This window comes from Mesoplodon densirostris, chromosome 11 (genome assembly GCF_025265405.1).
Source record: "Mesoplodon densirostris isolate mMesDen1 chromosome 11, mMesDen1 primary haplotype, whole genome shotgun sequence".
NCBI classification, from domain to species: Eukaryota; Metazoa; Chordata; class Mammalia; order Artiodactyla; family Ziphiidae; genus Mesoplodon; species Mesoplodon densirostris.
In genome coordinates, this window is record NC_082671.1 from 66,478,009 (window position 1) to 66,501,783 (window position 23,775).

The 23,775-nt window shown below is 45.2% G+C and overlaps 1 protein-coding gene across 3 annotated transcripts in view; it reads left to right on the plus strand.

Moving 5' to 3' along the window:
• The window catches only part of PACSIN2 (protein kinase C and casein kinase substrate in neurons 2), a 139,283-nt gene that overhangs the window by 75,282 nt on the left and 40,226 nt on the right, over positions 1–23,775 (plus strand). For all 3 annotated transcript variants that reach the window (XM_060111973.1, XM_060111971.1, XM_060111972.1), the window contains exon 2: positions 22,900–23,038. In XM_060111973.1, coding sequence (XP_059967956.1) covers positions 22,979–23,038 — 60 coding nt within the window. In that variant the 5' untranslated portion in view covers positions 22,900–22,978. The remainder of the gene's footprint in view (positions 1–22,899; positions 23,039–23,775) is intronic.

Here is a 23,775-nt window from a genome sequence, read left to right on the forward strand (position 1 = left end):
CTGCACCGGCAGGTGGACTCTCAACCGCTGCGCCACCAGGGAAGCCCCGAGAAATGTGTATTTCTTAAAGGACTGTTCAGGATTTAGAGAAAGTCCCAGAGCAATATGGAATTGTAGAGGTAGTCTGTTTCCAGTCTCTTAAAGTTTTTGACCTCTTCCACTTTCCAGGGATAACCAGGTTTTCCTAGTATCAGACTAGGTTCTGGGCCTGTATCTAAGGCTTTTTTTTTTTTTTTTTTTTTTTTTTTTTTTGCGGTACACGGGCCTCTCACCACTGTGGCCTCTCCCATTGCAGAGCACGGGCTCCGGACGCACAGGCTCAGTGGCCATGGCTCACGGGCCCAGCTGCTCTGCGGCATGTGGGATCTTCCCAGACCGGGGCACGAACCCGCGTCCCCTGCATCGGTAGGCGGACTCTCAACCACTGCGCCACTAGGAAAGCCCCCTGAAACATATTATAGGGGACTCGTCTGGCCAAACATTTTCAAATTCTACTATAAATATTAATGCTGACTTAATGATAGAGCACTTCCTAATACTTGAGAATTTAAAGTGTGTTATCACTGACTGGACCTTTGGTTACTAACACAGCTGCTTCCACTGATTCAGAGAGGACCCCTTTTCCAACAACAAAACCAAAATAAGACGTGGTTCTGAGTGCTCTGGAGGCTGCCCAGGAGGCTCCACGTGGGAAGGTCTTCCGACTGAGTGACTATATATACAAGCTGGCCATTATAGAATAATTGACTTTTAAAGAATCACTGAAAAATTAAGTTTTGCTCTCAGCTCAAGAAACATTTGTGATTAATAATCTGAGTAACTAGTCTTGTTTTTCTTTCTTATGTAATCCAAGAGATGTCACCATATGGCTTCATGAATGAAATTACTAACAACAGTATATTATTGTAAAGATCTTATAGATCTTATAGAGGTGATGGTGGTGGGAGGTAGGGCTGGATGAGAGAGGATGGTCAGGGAAGCTCCTCTCAGGATCTTTGGGCAGAGGCTCCTGTGGTGTCAGGGAGCTGGCCACACACTTACCTCAAGGAAGAGCATTCTAAGGAGAGGGAACAGCATGTACAAAGGCTCTGAGGCAGAGATGAGCTTAGTGTGTTGGAGAAACAGCAGGAAGATAATCGTGGCTGAGATAGAACAGGATCAGCCAGTGGGTGAGATCAGCCAAAGTGTCAGGCAAGGGCCAGATCAGGATGGGACCTGTAGCAACGGTGACGAATTAGGGTTTAGCTCTGAGTGCGACGGGTTTGGAGCAGGGAAGTGACAGGATTTAAGTATTTTTGAAGGTTGTCCTGAGGGGACTAGAAATTGAAAGTGAGGGTAGATTTTCTGTTCTACCTAACATTGGGGTTACTTGGAAAAACGTTAAACTTTTGTTCTCATTTTAGCTTTGAAATTTTAGAGTTATTAATACCACCTGTATTCCTAGTGATCTGGGATTCTGTGAAGTTTTCTGGGTTCTTTTTGAGGAGGGGTATTGTGTAAGTAAATGTACTCTGGTTGTTAATAATGATAAAATGATCTCTGCATGATCCTGTCAATTAAAACATGTAATTATTAATACAGTAGTGTGTAAAATAGTTCCCAGCATAGCCAGCAGCTGGACAATTACAAGTTATGAGAAACTCATCAAGTTTAAACCACATGGGGATTTTTGTATAGAAGTGTGACACCAGTTCCTCCTTCCTTCCTCACTGTTCCTGTTTCAGGGTGGGCACCCCACCATGCTGTCTAGATCTCTGAAGCCTGGGTGGCCTGTGCCCCCTCTCTACCCCCATCTTCCCCACCTCACCCTTTCCCCAAGGATTCTCCTGTCTGGGACACCCTGCCCCTGCGCCTGTACACCTGCCTGATTCCCACTGGCTCCTCAGGATTCAGCTTGGCGTCCCCAGGCTGGGAAACTGTCTGCGCTGGACATTCCTATTCCAGCCTTCCTCAGTACCGTGGTGGAGAGCAGCTATGTCCACCCTGAACTAAGGTATTTCATCTGCCCAAGAACCCCAAGGAGTAATAGGAAGTGTTAGTTTTATTTTCTAGATGAGGAAACTGAGGCTCAGAGAGGTTAAGTATTTGCCCATGGTTATCTAGCTAGTGTGCGGCAGGGATTCATTCACTGTTCATTCATTCTCTCATTATTGCCTTGTCATGCTGGGCGCTGTGCCCACCTCTGAAATACACCTGTGAGTGAGGCAGGTGTGGGCTATGTGTCTGTCTCCCTCCCCAACCACCCTGAGTTGCTTGAGCAGGCACGCTTCCAGAACAGGACTCCTCCACAGGTGCTCGGTGAATGCTGAATGAATGAATGCGTGAATGCTAACATCCTACCCTTATTGGGACCTTGGTTGGAGCTCCATCCCATCAGGCCCCCAACCTTTAGTTTAGTTGGAGTCATGCTCATGTTCCTCCCTTCTGCCTCTCCTTCAGTCTTCCATCACCCCTGTCTCACCCAGGAGGAAGTGTAGCCTGGCAGCTACAGGGCAGGCTCTGGGGTGCCTGGCCTGGGTTTGAATCCCAGCTCTGCTGCTTCCTAGCTCTGTGGCCTTGATCAAGTTATTTAAACACGTTTGTGCCTTGTTTCTTCACCTGTAAAATGTGGGTGATAATAGCTGCCTTGTAGGGCTCTTCTGAGAATGAATGGTGCCTAGCACCTAGGAAGTGCTCAATAAATATTGACTTACTGTTATTTCTGCCATCTAGTGAGGACAGGAACTGTGTCCCATACAACTCCGAGGGCAGTTGTGAACCCCTCACCACTCTTACCATCGTGTCTGCAACTGTTCAGGGCTTGTAAACGTTGGATGAGGGAAGAAAAGGTGGGAGACAGTACTGGACTGCACGTGACTGTCCAGGTTAGAGTTCCACCCACGCTGGTGCACGTCTGATGGCTGTGGGGCACGTGGATGCTGACCCTGTGAGACCCTTGTGAGGGGCAGGACTGCCTGAACGATGGTCAGCTTTTGGCCCCTTATTTTTCCTGCTCTTTTCCCCTACTGCCCTAGGTTTGGCAGGTTTCCTTGTTTTGTCCTACTTGTTTTCTCCTTTCTACCCATCCTGCTCCCTGTCAATCTTGATGTTTTAGTCCAGTAAATCATTATATCAGCTCATGTGTTGCCAGTACCCCTCTTAGCAACAGTAACTGATAACTGAAATGACCCCTCATCACCTACTTTTGCCCAGATGCTGTTATGCCTTTGCTGTGTCTGCTGCCACCTTAGTAGTGATGTTTCGAAGATTATTACTTTCATTTGCTTAATATTTTCATTCTTTTGGTCAGTGAAGCACATGGAAATACATTTAAGTTACAGAGAATATAATATACCAGGAACTTGAATATTAGTTCAAATCTAAGTGTTCAAGCTCATCTAACATCTCATTAGAAACCGTTACACTATACATTTAGCATCTGTCTCTAAGATTAGGAATATCAGCAAGAAATAAAATACAGTTACTTCAAGGTTAGATTTACTTTTGTTTTTTTAATTTTTATTTTATATTGGAGTATAGTTGATTTATAATACTGTGTTAGTTTCAGGTGTACAGCAAAGTGATTCAGTTATATATGCACATATATCTATTCTTTTTCAGTCTTTTCCCATATGGGTTATTAGAGTATTGAGTAGAGTTCCCTGTTCTGTACAGTAGGTCCTTGTTGATTATCTGTTTTATATATAGTAGTGTGTATATGTTAATCCCAACCTCCTAATTTATCCCTCCCCCTACCTTTCCCCTTTGGTAACCATAAGTTTGTTTTCTAAGTCTGTGAGTCTGTTTCTGTTTTGTAAATAAGTTCATTTGCATCATTTTTAAAGATTCCACATGTAAGTGATATCATATGATATTTGTCTGATTTACTTCACTTAGGATGATAAATTTACTTTTGAACCTGAACTGTCAGAAGCTTTCATTTTGTAATTCTTAAGTTTTCCCATTGACTCAAACCAGGTTGAGAGATTGGATCACCCAAATCATAGAGGTGTTTTTTTTGTTTTTATCAGTATGCTGTTTATTCTTTTTTTTTTTAATAAATTTATTTTTAAAAATTTATTTGTTTTTGGCTGCGTTGGGTCTTTGTTGCTGTGCGGGCTTTCTCTAGTTGTGTCGAGTGGGGGCTCCTCTTCGTTGCGGTGCGCGGGCTTCTCATTGCAGTGGCTTCTCTCGTTGCGGAGCACGGGCTCTAGGCACGCGGGCTTCAGTAGTTGTGGCACACGGGCTCAGTAGTTGCTTGCGGGCTCTGGAGTGCAGACTCAGTAGTTGTGGCGCATGGGCTTAGTTGCTCTGCGACGTGTAGGATCTTCCCGGACCAGGGCTCGAACCCGTGTCGCCTGCATTGGCAGGCGGATTCTTAACCACTGCGCCACCAGGGAAGCCCAGAGGTTCTTTTAAAACATTTTAAACTCAGGGACATCTAAGAGTTTGCTTAATCCCACACTCTTTAGGTGAAGGTAGCGCGATGCTGAGAAAATGCCCTAGGTCCTGCAGCTGTTTAGTGGCAAATTTGGAGCGACTCTTCCAAATTTTGGCCCTGAGAGCCCTTTGTAAAAGTAAAAAATGACTTCAGAATCATCAAAAATTAAATTATGTTCAGTGCAGCTTTACCAAGTTCATTTGTTTATTTGAGGTATATGAATATCTGTCTGTAATCTTCTTTAAAAATTGGCATTCCCAGCAAGGTGTACCCAGTGATTCCCTAAACCAGACTGATTAACCACCACCATTGCTGCCTCTTGGGGGAATTAATTGTGTTCAGGCATTCACAACATCCCACTAAGATTAAAGGACATCGGTCCACCAGGATATCCATGCGTGGATAACAGGTGTCCAGGTAAGGTTGAATGGAGTGAGTCCTGAACACTCTGCAAATGTATACATCAAAAGAATTTCATATTTATAAGTTTCATAAATGTTTATTTACTTGAAGCTTTTTAAAAACAAACAAAAAACTGCAGCCAATCTGATTTCTGTATTTACCAAGTGAGAAGTTATAAGCTGTGATGAGGCTCATTTGTCGCCACTGCAGCTGAAGTCTCCTTTTCACACGAGCTTATTCTTTTCCCTTTTCTGTCCATTTCTTATTCATGTGTAATATTATTGGTGCTATTTCATCTCCTAAAATATCCTCAGGGACTTCCCTGGTGGCGCAGTGGTTAAGAATCCGCCTGCCGATGCAGGGGTCACGGGTTCAAGCCCAGGTCCGGGAAGATCCCACATGCCACGGAGCAGCTGAGCCCGTGCGCCACAACTACTGAGCCTGTGCTCTAGAGCCCGCGAGCCACAACTACTGAAGCCCGCACGCCTAGAGCCTGTGCTCCACAACAAGAGAAGCCACCACAATGAGAAGCCTGCGCACCGCAACGAAGAGTAGCCCCTGCTCGCTGCAATTGGAGAAAGCCCGCGCACAGCAATGAAGACCCAACGCAGCCAAAGGAAGGAAGGAAGGAAGGAGGGAGGGAGGGAGGGGAAGGAAGGAAGGAAAGAAGGAAGGAATGAAGGAAGGAAGGAAAGAGAAAGAAAGGAAGGAAGGAAAGAAGGGGGAAAAAGGAGAAAGAAAGAAAAAAAGAGAGAGAGAAAGAAAGAAAGAAGAAAGAAAGAAATATCCTCAGATTCATTGTGTGAAACAAGTAAGACCCCAAAGGCCAAGGTGTGTTTTGGGGTCATTTTTTCTCTGTGCCTCTCAGGGTGTCTTTCCATCCTTTCTCATGGATGTGTAATCGCCCCCTTAAATGTAGATTGAGGATGTCAGGTTGAACTCTTGCTTTTTTTTTTTTTTGGCGGTACGCGGACCTCTCACTGTTGTGGCCTCTCCCATTGTGGTCCGGACGCGCAGGTTCAGAGGCCATGGCTGCAGCACAGACAGACAGTGGATGACAGGAGAAGAAAGGGCTGAGTAATGAGAATGAAGGCTAGCAGAGCAGAGCCCCGCTACGAGGAGCCCTCATTGGTTTTTGACGGTCCTGTGGTGACCAAAAGAATAGACATTTGGACTTGAAACTGTCACGGGCTTAGCAGTACAGGGCAGGTTGAATGAACAAAGCTATGGAAGCCGGGTGTTCATACCTGAGGGGGAACACACCTGCTTTGGAACTGATGCTGTCCTGAACCAAAGCAGCGCCACATTTGATATTGTGGAATAGCTTCCCTATTTAGAAAATTTTGTTTTTCTTTAACCTAACCCAACATGATTTTTTTCTGTGGGAGGAAGAGGCCCTGTAGTGTTGACTAAACAAAGTAAGATGTGTTTTTTTCCCCCACTCTTTTTGTCTTTTCTTCTGAGCTGTGACATTCCAGGGTCTGAGCCACGTTTGTTTTTGGCAGAATGGCTCTGTGTCCTAATAGAGTTCTTGAAATTCCCCTTCCTCTCACCAGCTCTTACTTCAGTTTGCAGCAGGTAGTTCTGTGCCATCAAGTGGTTGCGAATCCTTTACTAGTTTCAGGAGGTGGTTTTCACAGCAGCACCAAGCTTTGTCTGTGAGAGATGCTGACTGTTTTTTTCATCTCTGGAAGTACCTTTGAGTGTGTTCAGCCCGCATAACCCGCCCTTGTAGGTGCTTCTGGAGGACCCTCCCCTCCCCGTCTGGGGCCTGGGACTTGCCGAGGTGTGGCATGTGCTTCCCTTGGAGTGGGCAGCCTTTAAAACTGAGCATCTCGCAGTGCACAGGCTTCTTTCCGTTGTTGAAGTCAATGCACTACACAATGTTCCAGAGATATAAGTCACTTTATTTGCTGATCTCTATCTCTTCCTTAGAGGAATGTTCACTTTTCCAGATGAAATCATTGGCAACAAAATAGTCTGTGCTGGACATTTGAGCCATTAAAAAAAAACGTTCCTGCTTTGCTAATGGTACAAAGGAGTATATTACCTCAGGCCTTACTCCCTGGACACCGGCCGGGTGGGAGTTGGCTTGAGGGCCAGAGAGAAGCAGGAAAGCCCGTCCTTTCTCAGGAGGGACTGACTGGATGTACAGGAATAGCCTGAGCTGGAGGCAGAGAGGACCCAGGAGCTTGTGGGTGCCCATGGTGGTCAGGCCCCGTGGCTGAGCAGGAGAAGGGCTTCCTGTGTGGCTGTTGGTAGACAGCCAGGACTGAGCCACGCATCCCACACGGTGGTTACTAAACCCAACTGTGGTTTAGTTTAACATGTGCAGAGTGTTTATAAGAGAGTTCTAACCACTAGAGTTAAAGCATCTTTACATAAATGCCCCAGGTATTTTCCATCTGTGGATCTTCAGTCTGTATGAATCAAAACTACCCAAACTTTTCAGTTCAACTTTTCTCCTCCTGAATTCATCCAGCAAGTTTTTACTGAGTGACTGTTCTGTGGTGTGACTTGAGTTTTGAAAGCGTCGCTGTGTTGAGAATAGACTGAAGGGCAGTGGGGGAGCCAGGACACTACTGGGAGATGACTGCGGTTATGCAACAGAGAGGTGCCGGGGCGGGGGGCTTTGGACACCTCTGAAGAGGGGGTGGTCAGTCCTCTCTCGAGGCTGTGGTGCAGTCACGTGGCACGGAGGGGCCCCTCCTTTATTCCAGCACAGGCCACTAACAAAACAAAGTAGGGTATTTTTTATTAACTAGTTGCTGTATCCTGAAAGTATTACATGGTGATAGTCAAAATTTTCAAACCGGTTAGAACGAGGTGAAATGTGAAAGTCCAACCCCCCCAAGTCTGAGACCCCACTGGGACTTGCTGTGCGTTGGCACACTTTGGTGGGTACCTAATTGTGTTTTAATACAGTGGGATCAGATTATATCACCGTGCTACAACCCACTGATTCCACTTGATATGAGGGAACACTGGTGTGCCATTCTTTGGTGTCTGTGCACACAGCTCCCCGCCCTCTCCCTCCTCTGGCTGCCTGTGTTCCACTCCAGAGGTGTATCGGCACTTGTGACTCTTGATGGACAGTGAGGTGGTTTTCAGTGTCTTATTTTTCTTGCTGTTGAAAACAGGGCCACAGTGAACATCTACCTTTAATCCTTGGGTGAGTTTATCTGTAGGAAAAGTTTTAGAAGAAATAGTTGGGTCAAAGGCTAGGTGTTTCTCTTTGGTTAAATATATCACATGTTGAGGGGCAGCACAGGTACAGACAGGTATGGAAGACTATGCGTACGTGCTTGGTTTTCAATAGCATATCTTACAAGCACTTGAGGCTTGGATTTTTATCTGCTAGCACAGATACAAGATCTGAGTAACCAGGCAGCTCACCAGTGATGCCGACCATTCCTCCCTGGAGTCCTCAGTGGCACCTCAGGCAAGCCTGTGGGCTCCTGCCCTGCTGGGACTGGAACAGCGACCTCTGTTCCCTGGGGCCTCCCTCTGCTGGAAAGGCCCCTCCCCGTCCTTCACACCCCCACTTGCTCTCCACCTTGGGTCCTCCCGGCCACTCTACCTTCACAAGTCCTTCCCCCCGTTCTTCCCTCCCCTCTCTCATAACGCCTTATTTACCTCCGTTCTAGCCCTTTTCACACTCATGGCTGTTTTTACTTTACTGTGTGTCAGTCTGCCCTATTAGGACGTCAGGCCCAGGCAGGCAGGGATCATGTCTGTCTTGTACACTGCTCCAAACCCTGGACTTAGAAGAGTGCCTGGCACATAGTAAGTACTCAAACATCTGTTTGTAGAATGAATGGGTAAATCCACTCCTTACTTAAGGATTGATCCTCCCCTCACTCCAGGCCAAACAGTGGCTTAGAAGAAATTGTAGTCACTTCTAATGAGTGAAGAATTTCCCACCCTGGATAATGAAGGAGGAACAAACCTTAGATCCAGTGTGTCCTCACAGCGAGGTCTGCAGGACAAAACAGGCCAAGCCAGCGTTGTGTGTGGGCAGCAGTGAGGACGCCTTCCTTCTGTGCTGCCTTCTGCAGTTACAGAGATTAGAGGTGGCTTCTCCAAGGCTGACTTGCAGAGAGATGAGCAACGTGTGCCTTCTCTCGGAATGCTCCTGCTTTATAGTAATAGCCTTTTGGCCTAATGACCTGTTCTGCTTTTATTTCTTGGAATGAATTAAGGGCATTAAGGGGGAGCTGAATGTCCTTGTGTAATTTGTACCTTTCTTTACTTGATATATGTGTTATCAGGCCCAGAGGGGAGGAAAGATGTTATGCCAGCTCGCAGCCTGCACCAAGGGCACCCTTGGCAGCCTCCGTTAACCTCTGATACTCTGTGCACCATTTTGGGAATGGCTCTGACTCACGGTGTTTACTTACATCAGTGGCAGAAGTCACTGGAATCCAGAGATCTGGGAACCATTTCCCCTACCTCGGTCATTCCTGGATTCCTGAATGTATTCAGCAAGCATCTTTTGAGGGCCTACTGTGTTCCCAGGACACACATGGGGGACCACGAAAGTGTTTTTCAGGACTGGGAGGGGAAGGAGGAGGGGGGGATGATTTGTACATCTTTACACTTAGGATTTTCTTGTTCTCAAGTCTCAAATTTGTTGCTTGTACACCTTCAGTGGGCAGAAACACACTGCCCCTACCCCTTGTGCAACTAGAATTTTAAAGTCTCCGAGGGGAGCCTGCCTGCTCCACTGATGACCAACAGTCCCCTGAGTGGCCACAGCAGAGCTGCGCTCCTCCCAGAGGCCTCAGAAAAGGAGGGAGAGGTTGGAAATCCCCACCTGCTATTCACTCACTCAGATCTTTGTTGAGCACCTATTGTGTGCAGCACTGGGGGGCACTAGAGCCGAGTGTTAAGTGAGACACATGGCAGAGCCTGCAGTCCAGGGCTTCCCCTGCGCCTCCCCGCCTGCGAGACCTCCAGCCTGGCTCCTCCCTGTCCTCTAACCAGTCTCTTACTCCTCCTGTTTTATGTGACTGGAAGTTCCTGTGATCTTATCATCAGGTCACTAGCTTCCTCTTTAATCTTGTCATTCTGTTATACACACCAAACATTAAAATGTTTATTTTGGTAATAAGGTTCTTCAAAATTAAGAAAAAAAATTTACTTACTTCCTATTCACTCCTTTTTCATAGTAGCCTGTTCCTGTTTTATGGGTACAATAACCCTTGACTTTCTTGGAGAATTCTTACCAGCATTTATTAGAATTTCTCTCTTGTTCCCTGAAATATCTGTGTTTTCCCCAGAGATCAATTCAAAGTAAAAGTTGTCCTGCTTATCCTGGTCCTACTCTTTCATGGTTTGGGTTTTTATTTCATTATTATTTATTTAATGGTTGAAGATCCTTGGTTATCAGTTCATGTTCATGAAAGAAGAAGAGGGTTGATTAGGAAGCTGATGCGGGTTTCCCTGTTGGCCTCTGCCTTAAGAGGGAGGATATCTGTGTTTCTGCAGAGGCTGGGCAAGGCCCCAGGTGGGCCTCCCTGAAGGGTGTCTGGGCTTGATGGTCGCAAGTGCAGTTTTCTAAATTTATTTATTTTTGGCTGTGTTGGGTCTTCGTTTCTGTGCGAGGGCTTTCTCTAGTTGTGGCAAGCGGGGGCCACTCTTCATCGCGGTGCGCGGTCCTCTCACTGTCGCGGCCTCTCTTGTTGCGGAGCACAGGCTCCAGACGCGCAGACTCAGTAGCTGTGGCTCATGGACCTAGTTGCTCCGCGGCATGTGGGATCTTCCCAGACCGGGGCTCGAACCCGTGTCCCCTGCATTAGCAGGCACATTCTCAACCACTGCGCCACCAGGGAAGCCCACAAGTGCAGTTTTAAAAGTTACTGTGATGATTGCTCCTAAGTCCCCCCTCCCCCAGCTCTGTGCTCTGTTTGGCACCCCTGCCCTGGGAAGGCTCGTCCCCACCCTGGCCTCTGGGATGGTTTTCTTAGTTTCCTCCCAGCCCAGACCTGTCCGCTTTCCTCTGGCACATCCTCCCTGCTGCTCTGTTGCTGCAATGTTACAGGTTCCTTCTTGTCAACTTAGTGGGCCCTTAGGGGCAGGGAGGGAGAGATGTGTGCACCTCTCTTGAACTGACTGTTTTAGTGTGATTTGGGGGAGAGAAACAGAGTTGAAGGAAATACATGGGGAACATATTTTCTTGTCTGTTTCTCCTCTTGTGATGGGAAGGGATCAAGAATAACTCAGTATACACTCCCTCATCCCAAAAGTTCATTTCAGAGCGGTTGTTTGGGATTCAGATATTTTCCTGTCACCAGGTTAGAGTGTAAAAGCCTGTTTCAGCGTGTTTGGTGTGCAGTGTAGCCCGCAAGATAGAATTAGGACCGGGCCCGTGAGCAGGAAGAGTGTCTGACAGGAGTGCTCTCCCTCACGTGCAGCGTGTGTTCCGAGGTAACGGAATTCATTCAGCATTATCGTCGAGGACTGTAGTTCAGTTTCTTTAGGGAGAAATAGTCAGTCCACTGCTGGGTGCTAGACAGTCTGAAATATACTACAGAAGTGCCAGACTCAGTACCTGTCCTTGGGAAGAGCAGTACTAACTCACTTGTCTGTCACTTTGCACTTTCCCAAAGTTCTTCCACATCCGTTACCACCCCTGAGCCTCTTCATACTCGGGAGGGCAGGAGCACCAGTGATGCCCTTGCCTTACAGCGGCGGACAGGGCCGTCTGGAGGGATAGGGGCCTGGGTTCCCAGAGGTGAAGCTAAGACTTGTTTTCCACCCATCCTCACACTGTCTTCTGAGGAACTTCACCTTCCTGTTGAGACGCACCCAATTAATTTTTAAATATACATTTATGTTGTTGGCATTGATGAACGTATCTTAGGAGCATTCAGTACCATTTGGCATTAGCGACCGGCTTGTGCCATAGCGTGTCTTTTAAGACCCTGAAAGAATGAAGGAAGCACAACTAAGAAATGTGCCCAACCTGATCTCCCTTTGAAGCAAAGAGTCTGCAGGTTCTCTTGTTGCCCTCAGAAGCCTCAGGTTCCCCAACTTACATGTTTCTTTACCCAGAGTGTACTGAAACCAGGTTCATTTTTATGGTTAAGGATGTTTATGTGTGGAAAAAAAATTCTGAGTAATATTCTCTGACAGGTCAGGGTCTTTGGCCCTTAATAAGGATGTTTATGTGTGGAAAAAAAATTCTGAGTAATATTCTCTGACAGGTCAGGGTCTTTGGCCCTTAATAAGACAGCTCTGAGAATCAAGCCCCCTTTCTAGGGAGCAGCCTCCCAGCCAAGCAGGGTTCCCAGAGCTGGGAATGACTCAGGCTGGAGTTGAGGTGTCCTGCTAGGGTTGGGCAGTATGGAGTCATACAGGCTGGGTTGAGTCACAGCCTCGCATTTGCAAGCTGTGAGGCCCTTGGCAAATGGTTTGAATAGTTTGTACCTCAGTTGCCTTCCTGTAAAATGGGCACAGCAATTCACTTCTGCAGAGTTTTTGAGGAACAAAAATAATATGTCTAAAGCTGGTGCTAAGATGTGCCCGGTATGTGGAAGCTGCTTAGATGTTGGTTTATGCCTATCCTGGGCTCCAGGTGGAGCAACAGAACCACACAAAGCAGGCTTGCTGTACTTGACACAGACATGGCTGACTTCAGCCCAGGGAGCCTTCTTTGGGGCCATCTTTCAGTCATTAGATAGTTACTGAACACCTGAGTGGTGCCATTAGGCAGCTCTTCTAGTTCCTTCCTTGGTGGCCTTGGTTTCACTGTGGGATTGAGCGTGTTCCTGGGGTGCGACCTGGTCTGCAGCTGGTTCCCCCACAGGAGGGGGGCATACTAAAGTGAACCTGCACACACTAGAACAGAGCACCAGTGTGTGACTGGACATTCGGGGGCTTTGTTCAGAAATCTTATTTTTCTCTTTGTGTGTAGGCTGTGCTCTGTGCCCTCTCCTCTTCCCTTAGGCTTATTTGTCTACAGCTCCAGGCCCCCTATTCACACATGTCCACCCCTATTCCCACCCGACTTCGCACTTTAAGGAGGGAATTAAGTGATGACTGGAAATAAGCTTTGAGGGAAGAGCATGCATTGTGTTGTCTTTGAGTGATGGAACTATGGATAATCTTTCTTCCTGTTCTTCCTTTCTCTCCCAAACTCTCTTCCCTGAGTTCTCTATGGAAAACATGGGTTATTTTTGTTTTCTTAAGTTACAAATACATTAAAAGAAAAAAACGTTGCAAGTTGATTGGTACATTAAGACCCCACAGCATTGAGTATCACAGTTTTTCTTGTCTTATATAAATTTGTAGAGCAGATATCCTGTGATTTTATTTAGATTGTCATCAAGAATTTACTACCAATTTCACTTTAATTACAGTACTAAAAGGGCAAAGAGTATTCTGTTTGTGTTTGACAAATTTAACATTTGAGTATCTCCTGATTTTCCCATTATTCTAGTCTAGTTTAGTTTTTCATTTTTACTTAAAAGAAATTGAGGTCTAGCCTACAAGCTGTTTGTATTCCTAGCACTAGTTCAGTTCTTGAAATTTAGATCTTTATTGAATGCATGAATGAGGCTCCCCAAGAACAGCTGATGATGACAGGTTTTCCCTTCTTTCCAGTTTTAAGTTGACACAAGACCAGTGTGTCATTAAGACACGTGATGCTTTCTGTGCTCTTTTCTTCCAGTCGCCTCCTGACTGTCTCTGAGCTCGGCTATCGCTGGTATGACTCAAGAGGTCATGTGGACCCAGGGATAGTGGTTGATCGTGATGCCAGTCAAATCCTGGCCATAAAAGAATGAATCTAACTGTTCATCATGGAGAACATTTCTTGAGTGAGCCCTGAAGGCTGAGAGCTGATTCTGTTACTTTTATAAAATCACCAATCACGGATTTCCAGGGACAGATGAGATTTTCTTGGCCTCTCTTAACCCATCTTGTCAACCCCTCTTGCCCCTCCCCTCTTCCCCTGCTTACAGATAGGAAGCCCTTCTCCTGTGTACCTAAGCAGAACCTATTTGCCTATAAGTCCCTTTCTAGCTTTTCCCACATCCTGTGGAGGAAAAGACCCGACTTTGCTTTCTTGATATTTTCATAGCATTTTATTCATAATACCTATAAACTACTAATTATATGTAATGTACTATAATAGGAAGAACTTGAATTTTAGAAGCATGGAACCTGGTTTTGAACCTTGATTTCACAATTTGTCACCATTTATAATTTTGAGCAAGTTACTTGACCTGTAAGTCTCCCAAGGCATTAGAAATAAAAGCAAAAAAAAAAAAAAAGATGGAACCCACTTACAAGCTTTTGTACGGCAAAGGAAACCATAAACAAAACAAAAAGACAACCTACAGACTGGGAGAAAATATTTGCAAATGATGCAACCATCAAGGGCTTAATTTCCAAAATATACAAACAGCTCATACAACTCAACAACAAAAAACAAAACAACCCAATAGAAAAATCCGCAGAAGATCTACATAGACATTTCTCCAAAGAAGGCATACAGATGGCCAACAGGCACATGGAAAGATGCTCAGTGTCACTAATTATTAGAGAAATGCAAATCAAAACTACAATGAGGTACCAGTCTGAATGGCCATCATTAAAAAGTCTACAAATAACAAATGCTGGAGAGGGTGTGGAGAAAAGGGAACCCTACTACACTGTTGATGGGAATGTAAGTTAGTGCAGCCACTATGGAAGACTGTATGGAGATTCCTCAAAAACACTAAAAACAGAACTACTATATGATCCAGCAGTCCCACTCCTAGACATATATACAGACAAAACTATAATTCAAAAGATACATGCAGGGATTCCCTGGTGGTCCAGTGGGTAAGACTCCATGCTCCCAATACAGGGGGCCTGGGTTCAATCCCTGGTCGGGGAACTAGATCCCGTATGCCACAACAAAGGATCCTGCATGCCGCAACTAAGACCTGGCGCAGCCAAAATAAATAAATACTTTTAAAAAACAAAAACAAGGGCTTCCTTGGTGGCACAGTGGTTGAGAGTCCGCCTGCCGATGCAGGGGACACGGGTTTGTGCCCCTGTCCGGGAAGATCCCGCGGAGCGGCTAGGCCTGTGAGCCATGGCCTTTGAGCCTGCGCATCCGAAGCCTGTGCTCTGCAATGGGAGAGGCCACAACAGTGAGAGGCCCACATACCGCAAAAAAAAAAACAAAAAAAAAAGCCAAGAAAACAAAAGATACATGTACCCCTTAGTTCATAGCAGCACTATTCACAATAGCTAAGACATGGAAACAACCTACATGTCCATTGACAGATGAATGGATAAAGAAGATGTGGTATATATATTAAATGGAATATTACTCAGCCATAAAAAAGAATGAAATAATGCCACTAGCAGCAACATGGATGGACCTAGAGATTGTCATACTAAGTGAAGTAAGTCAGGAAGAGAAAGACAAATACCATATGATATCAGTTATATGTGGAATCTAAAATATGACACAAATGGGGGACTTCCTTGGTGGTCCAGTGGTAAAGAATCCTCCTTCCAATGCAGAGGACGCAGGTTCAATCCTCCAATCCCTGATTGGGGAACTAAGATCCCACATGCTGCGGGCAACTAAGCCCACGTGCCACAACTACTGAGCTTGCGCACCTCAACTAGAGAGCCCGTGTGCCGCAAACTACAGAGCCCACGCGCTCTGGAGCCTGTGCACCATAACTAGAGAGAAGCCCGTGGGCTGCAACGAAGAGCCTGCACGTCACAACGAAAGATCCCGCATGCCAGAACTAAGACCCAGTGCACCCCAATAAATAAATAAAAAATAAATAAAATATTGTAAAAAATAAATTAAAAAAATAAAATATGACACAAACGAACCTATCTATGAAACAGAAACAGACTCACAGACATAAAGAACAGGCTTGTGGTTGCCAGGGGGAGGAGGGATGGGAGAAGGATGGATTAGGAGTTTGGAATTAGCACATGCAAACTGTTACATATAGAATGGATAAACAACAAGGTCCTACTGTATAGCACAGGGAACTATATTCAATATCCTGTGGTAAACCATAATGGAAAAATATAAAAAATGATGTATATATATGCATAACTGAATTACTTTGCTGTACAGTAGAAATTAGTACAACAAACTGTACTTAAATAAAAAAATATTTTTAAAGTTACTTGACCTTTAGTTTCACATCTGCAAAAAAGAAAATAAAAATGCCTACCTCATGGGACTCTTATGAAAAAATAAAGGAGATTGTAGAATATAGCTAAAACTGTGCTTAGGGACTTCCCTGGTGGTTCAGTGGGTAAGACTCCGTGCTCCCAATGCAGGGGGCCTGGGTTCGATCCCTGGTTGGGGAACTAGATCCTGCATGCATGCCACAACTAAGACCTGGTGCAGCCTAAATAAAAATATAAATAGTAAAAACAAAGACAAAAAACAAAAAAAAAACCCAAAAAACAAACAAAACAAAAAAACACTGTGCTTAGAAGGAAATTTATAGCTTTAAATGCATACATGAATTAAGCTTTAATTTCCAGAAATTAGGAAAAGAACAACTTGAACCCAAAGATGGTAGAAGAAAGGAAATAATAAAGGGAAAAAATCAAGGAAAAAGAAGACATATTCAACAGACAGCTGAAAGAAAGCTAAAAGTTGATTCTTTGGGGAATTCTCTGGCAGTCAGTGGTTACGACTTGGTCCTCTCACTGACAGGGGCCCGGGTTCAATCCCTGATCAGGGAACTAAGATCCCACCAAGCCACCCGGCATGGCCAGAAAAAAAAAAAGGGTTGATTCTTTGAAAAAAAAAAGAATAAAAATCAATAAACCTTTGATGAGACTGATGAAGAGAAAAGGCACAAAAACCTAATGTCAAGAATGAAAAGGGGAACATTACTACAGGTCTTTCAGTCTTTAAAGTGGTCATAAGAGGATAATATGAACAGCTTTTTGCTAATATATTTGAAAAAATGAACTGGATTCTCTAGAAAACCACAACTTTACAAAATCATCACAAAGAAGTAGAAAATATGTGAACAGTCTTCTACTTTTTAACTAGAATCTGTCATTAGGACTGCTTAAAGAAAACTCCAGGCCCAGATTATTTCACTGACAAATTCTGCCAAACATTAAGGAAAAATAAAGCCAATCTTACACAAACATCCATATGTGATAAAAGCTCTTAGTAGAATTGTAGTAGAAGGAATCTTCCTTAACCTGAAAAGTGATATTTAAAAAAAAATCCTATAGCAAACATTATACTTAATGGTGAAATGTTGAATACTTCATCTTTGAGACCAGAAAGGATCTCTACATTTTATTGGAAGTCCTCTCCAGTGCAAAAAAGCAAGGAAAAGAAGTAAAAGCCCTAAGAATTGCAAAGGAAGAAATAAAACTGTCATTATTTGAATATGATATGAATGTGTGTATGGGTCATCCAAATGAATTTATAGATAATTAGAAATAGTAAGTACAAAAAAAGGAAATAAATAGTGCAAAGTTGGTGGATACATGGTAAGTATACAAAAATCAGTTGCTTTATATGTTAGCAATAAACAGTTAAAGTGAAAAAAAATTTTAAATACTATTTATAATATCAATGTCATATTAAATGCTGAGTAGTACACTGACCAAAGGTGTGCGTGAACTCTATAAAAAGAGTACAGATCAATACTGAGAGAAATTAAAGAAGGCCTGAATAAATGAAATACGTTCCACAGATTAGGAGACTCAGTATTGTAAAGATGTCCATTAACTCAGAGTGGTCTGAAGATTCAACGAGATCCTGATCAAAATCCCAGCAGAGTTAGTTGGTTCGTTGGTTGGTTGGAACTGAACAAGGAGATTTTAAGGTGTATATGGCAATGCAGAGGGCCATGGGACTTCCCTGGTGGTCCAGTGGTTAAGACTCCCCAACGCAGGGGGCCTGGGTTCGATCCCTGGTCAGGGAACTAGAGGCCTCATGCCGCAACTACAAGATTCCCCCATGCCGCAACTAAAGATCCTGCATGCTGTAACTAAAAGATCCCCCGTGCGGCAACTAAGACCCAGTGCAGCTAAATAAATACATACATACATACGTCCAAGCATAGCCAAGCCGCTCTTGAAGAATAAAGTCGGAGGACTTCTTCTGCTAGATACCAAGAATTCTTATAAGATTGTGGTAATTAAGACAATGTGGTATTGTCACAAGAGCAGACAGAATACAGAATAGGGAGCCTACATAAAGATCCACACATCTGTGGACAATGGTGGCACTGCAGAATACGGAAGTAAAGAAGCTCTTTTTAACAAATCATGCTGGAAAGTTGGATATCCATATGGAAAAAAATGAAACTTGACTTGTATATCATATCACATACAAAAATAATTTCTGGGTATGAAAAGTAAAAACCAACCAAAACAAAACCATTTAAAAGATAATAAAGGTAAATGAACATCTTTATGACCTCAGCATAATAAAAGACTTCTTAAACAGGACATAAAAAGCACTAACTATAATAGAAAATATTGATGTTGGCCTATATTAAAAATAAGAATATTTATGCAACAGATGACACCATTAAGCAATGAAAAGGTAGGACATAGGGCAATGCATACAATTTATACAGGACATTAGTGAGGGAAATCAGATTAAAATCAGTGTTATGACTCACATGCACACGAAGGCTAAGATCAGCAGACTGTCCGTGAGGACTGGACTTCAGTAGTGACTCACAAAGAAACGGCAGCAAGTGTTTTGTTCTTCACATTTTATGTTCTAGAAGATTTGAGCTCAACACTGAGGTAGTTACTGTTAGTGGTTAAGAGTATGGCTGGTGTGAACCTGCCTTTATTCAGATCTCAACTCCACCATTTGGGCAAGCTCCTTACCCTTTCTGTGACTCAGTATCCCTTTAACAAGGAGCATGATGCTAACACTTCCCTCAGAGGGTTGTCATTAGGATTAAATGAAAGCCCCAGGACCTTAGGTCACAGCCCATGGCAGGGCCTCCCTCAGTGGAAGCTCATCCCAGGCCAGCACCCTTGCAGGTTGCCAGCACATGCAAGGCACTTAGTGCAGTGTCTGGCTCATGAGAATGTCTTCCCAGGCATTAGGTGATGACTGGCCTCCCCATTGCTGAGTGAAGGAGGGCTGGTGATAGTGTCAGGGTGGTAGGGGAAGCCTCGTACAAGTGCTTATCCCAGTAGCAACAATCATGGGAAAACAAAAAGCAAATCCAGCCCCAGTCACTGGCATTTCTCGCTACCTTTTGGTGGTTTGCTGGGTGGTGATTTTAAGAGCAATGGCTACCACTTCTAGGGTGTCAGATGTATGCCACATGACTTTGATTCCCTGTCTCTAATCTTCCTTCAGCCCTGTGAGGAAAATATTCTCATTCGTATTTTATTGAGGGGCTGACTTTTGGAAGAGGTGCCTCTGCTTCCCACATATTGGTGACATTTGAAGTCATAGGAAGGGATGAAACATTGCTGGGAGGTACAGGAAGAGCCTCAAGAATGGACCATGGGGCGTGCCAGTGATGGGGAGAAGGAGAGGGGGTTATCAGAGAGGGCGGAGAGAGCCAGGAGAGACCGGGATCACTGAGGGTGGTACAGGGTGCTCTGGGAGAGGTGGACGGTTGGGCAGGACCCCTACTGCAGGGCAGGAAGGGGGGACCTTGGGAGATGCTGGTTGAGAATTCCGCTTGGGCGACCGCGGCAGCCTGACCTCAAGCCCCACAGAAGTTGGTGTTGCTCTGTGAATGTCAGAGATGAGTTTTCAGGTCAACTGGTGCTTTAATACCAGTTGGGTTTTACTCTGTGGTACCGACCCTGGTCCCCCAAGCCCCTCTTTTTTTCCTGTCTGCCTTACGACTGTCATGTGGAGTGAGGACACTTGGAGCCGAGGGTGTTGGCCCAGGACAAGGCTCCCACTGAGGGAGGCCCTGCCATGGGCTGCAACCTGGGATCCTGGGGCCTTCATGCACCATTTCGTGTAACCCTCGCTCAGACCTGGTAGAACACAGCTCGGGAAGCTGGGGCTCAGAGGACAGAATGGCTTTCCCATGGTCACCTAGCTCATCAGTGGTAGAGCTCGTGAATCTGAGCTCTCCTGATTGCCACCATCCTAGGCTTTCATCTACATTATCTCACTAACTCTTTGGGCAGGAGATCTTCAGTTCTTCCTCTTACTTTCTATGTCTACTTGGGTTTTTTTTTATGCCTTGCCTCGGTTTCCTCTCTAGGACTTTGAATGTCTTTGCTGACTTCTGACCTCTTAGAGGAGACTGAACAGATCTGCTTTGAGGCTTCAGAAGGAAAGTGTCATCAATTCCGAATTATTACACGTCAGAAGTGAAGTGGTGGCACGGAGCTTCCAAGAGTCAGTTATTAATATAAATGGAAGGCCTTGCACAGTTTTACAGAAAGAGATTGACCTTCCTGATTTTGTTTTACTTAGATTATGGCATTTACTTAATGACATCCATATATAAGCTTGGAGAATGTGTAAGTGGGGAGATGGGGAACAAGAGCTGAGAATCTGTGCGGGGGAGCTGGTTCTGCATTAGAAGCAACTCTAAACAACACACACACAGATAGGTGAGCTGACTGCAGTCATTGCACATTAGGCTGTGGCTACGCGGGGTGCCGGTGGGGTCAGCTTGGCCTTGATCTTGGGAATGTCGCAGTCACTGAGCACCGTGCTTTGGTGAGCAACAGGTCCCTGGACTGACAGGGAAAATTACCAAGTTGCCACTGTGTGACTTGGGCAAAGAAAGCTGGACTTTGCTTGTTTCCACTGGTCAGGTATGCACATGCCTCATCTTCAGTGCCCTCTGCAGGTCTGGTGTTTCTTGGTTTTGTTACTGGGCAGGGCATCCGTACTCGGTGACTCAGTGTCTTGCTCCTAGAAGTCTTGTGTCTTTTCGTGCTGAGCCTGGTGGCGAGCTCTTCTTGGCTCCTGGCACTTAGTAGGCTCTTAATAAATCTTGTGCAGAACTCATCTTCTGTTAGTGTCTAAACCAGGGCTGAACCCAGGCAGAAAATGAGCTTTTCAGGTGTCAAGCTGCTTCTCTGCCCAGAGCAGGCACCCGATTTCCCTGCACCTGTCCTCTGCAGCTGCTCCCTGGAGCTGGCCAGGCAGCCCAGCCAGTGGCTTGATTTGGCCACTTTGAGACTAGCCTGAGCCGAAAGCCCAGATATTCCCTGAGGAGCCTGGAGCAGAGACCAGCTGCTCTGGGTAGAAAACTTTCTGCTGCTGCAATCATGGACTGGGGTGCTTCTAGGAGGACCCTGGCTAAAAGCATCGGATTCCACAGGAAGGGAATGCTGTGAAACGTAGCACCAGGGCCCAGGCCAGAGAAGCCTGTCCGGCCTTTGTTATATCCCAGGCATGAAAAGGACACGCTGCCTCTGTGATTATGGAGCAGAGATCCTGCCAGCATGCTGTCTGGAAGAGTGCGTGTGTGGCACCCATGAGACTCTGCCTGGTTACAGAGTGCGTGCATGTGGAGTACTTGGCTTCGAGGTACCATAATTTGCTCTTTACTTCAAATTTATTGTCCGTACAGGGCTGTATTCAAGTTTGGAAGCTGTGAAATACATCAGATTAAACCTTTTAGTTAGCAGTTAGATCTTAGGTTATAAAATACCTGATTTATTTAAATTTGAGATCATTTTTAGAAAACATCTTGGTATGATAGAGAGACTGTCACCTTAACAAACAAGCACAGTTGGTGTCCTGCTGGTCTCCACCATTCGTTGCTTAGGTGACCATGGACAAGTTACTTAGCCTCCCTTAGCATCAGTTTTCTGAGCTGTAAAGTAGAGATAAAAGTAATGATAGTGATAATAATTACTATCTAATAATAATTACATTATCACTTACTACATAGCACTTACTGGAGACCACGTACCGTTCACCCCTGTATGTCCTGCCGCATTTGACCCTCACACTAATAACTTGCAGTATTGTCTCTCTTTTACAGATAAGGCCACTGAGGCACAGAGAGCTTAGGTACCTTGCCCACTGTTGCCCAGCTAGTGAGTAATGGGTCTGGGATTAGAGCCCAGGCAGCTGGTATTCCTTACTCTGCTTCTAGACTGTCTCACAGGGAATCGCGAGGATTAAGTAGGATTAAGTAGGATAACATGTGGGAAAGTACCTAGAACAAAGCAAAGTCTTGCACCTTGTAAGTGTAACAATGTAGATCACTCTGCCCTACCTTCTCCCACCTCTGGCTAAGCTGAGGCTTTGGACTCCTGACTGCGGCAGTTAGGAAAGTTTCAGATCTCTGGCTGCGTGGTCTGAATGCAGGGGGATATATAAGGGAGGGTGGAATCACTTTTTCACCAAGAAGTCAGGGAATCTCATCTGGTTGTAGACGGGTCATTCCATCAGTGTGATTTGTGCTTGTGAATATAGCAGGGGATCCTTCAACTTCTTCCCTCTGGCACGGGAAATAATCACCCTGTTACCCTTGCTTGGATTTAGAACTTTACTCTTTCTAACTGACCCTCACACAGACTGTGTCAGAATAAACTGGTCTGAATTGGGGCATCAGTGGCTGAAATGAGCCAGTCATGGAAAGGGGGAGACAGTGCCCAACACAAGCAAAGCCTGGTGGAAACTCTGTGGAGAGTGGAGTCAGGTGTCGAAGGGGGGTTATTTCCACTCACATTTTACCCCAGGTCCTAGTCCTGTCGGATGGGTAGGACAGGCTGGAAAAGAGTGAGCCCCGAGATGAAGGGACTCTGCCTTGGCGTGTTCTCCTCACATGTTCTCTGTCCCCTTCTCCGAGGGATGAGGCCGATTAAGCTTGTCAATCTGTGGATTTAAGCACACGGGACCGTTTGAAGAAAGCTCTTTGAGCTCCTCAATTAAGATGTTGAAAGGTTTACTTGTTACTGTGAAATACACACACACATGCACATAACACACACATGTATGTCAGTGCCAAGTTTAGAGTTTATTGACTTTCTCCCACCAAAAGGAGACATTTTAGACTGCTCTGTACTGAAGGCAGTAATGGAAATGGAAGTTGTGAAATGGAGGTGGCTTGCTTTTTTACCTTGGGAATTTAAAACCACAATGATATGTTTTTCTTTTATAGGTTTGTCTACGGATTTTGAGCATCTGAAGCTGACCTCTGAATTTAAGCATTCCCTGCTGCTCCCTCACCCTTTGAAGAGATGTCTGTCACTTATGATGATTCCATTGGAGTCGAAGTGTCCAGTGACAGCTTCTGGGAGGTAATGCCCATGATTTCTTCTGGATGAATGCAGAGACCAAGCCAATCGTGCCTGACACCCCCTCCCTCTTTTTTGGCTGGGATTTGGGGGATGAGACGAACATACCCCAAATCCAGCCAGGCATTTGTGGTCAGATCTAGGTGGCAGCAGGTATGGCTTAGCTCTCAGTGAAGGTGGTAAACTTACCTTGTTAGGAGAGTTGGATTAATGAGAGGTTAGAGGTGTTAATTAAGGTCTTGTCAATTTGTCCATTCTCAGAGCTTCCTTTCCACGTTTAGCCTTGATATGACTTGGTGTGACGTACACTAATTACCGGGCTTGGCCTGAGAAGCGGCATTACTTTTGAGTTTTGTATGGAAAAATGGACGGCAGTGATGTGACATCATGTTGGACAGTACAGGCAAGTGGCCAGAGGGCTGAACACACTACCCTTGAGCTTGCTGGAGCATCTTCTTGTTAGTCTGTGCCCATGAGGAATTCCTTTCCTAATCACATTATTTTGTGTGGTTTTTTTTTGGAGGTTACTCTTCCTGAACCCCACTTACTTCCTGCCTGCTGGTTAAAGCAAAGTCCATGTTTGATAAAATTTTGTTCATATGGCAAAACCCCCGGAACCTTCCCAGCAGCTGTGGGCTTGGTGGAAAGAGCACTGGCTCTGCAGTTGGAAGGATCTGGGTTCTGATCCCAGCTGTGCCATTACTAGCTGTCTGTGTGACCCTGGGCAAGTTGCTTGACTA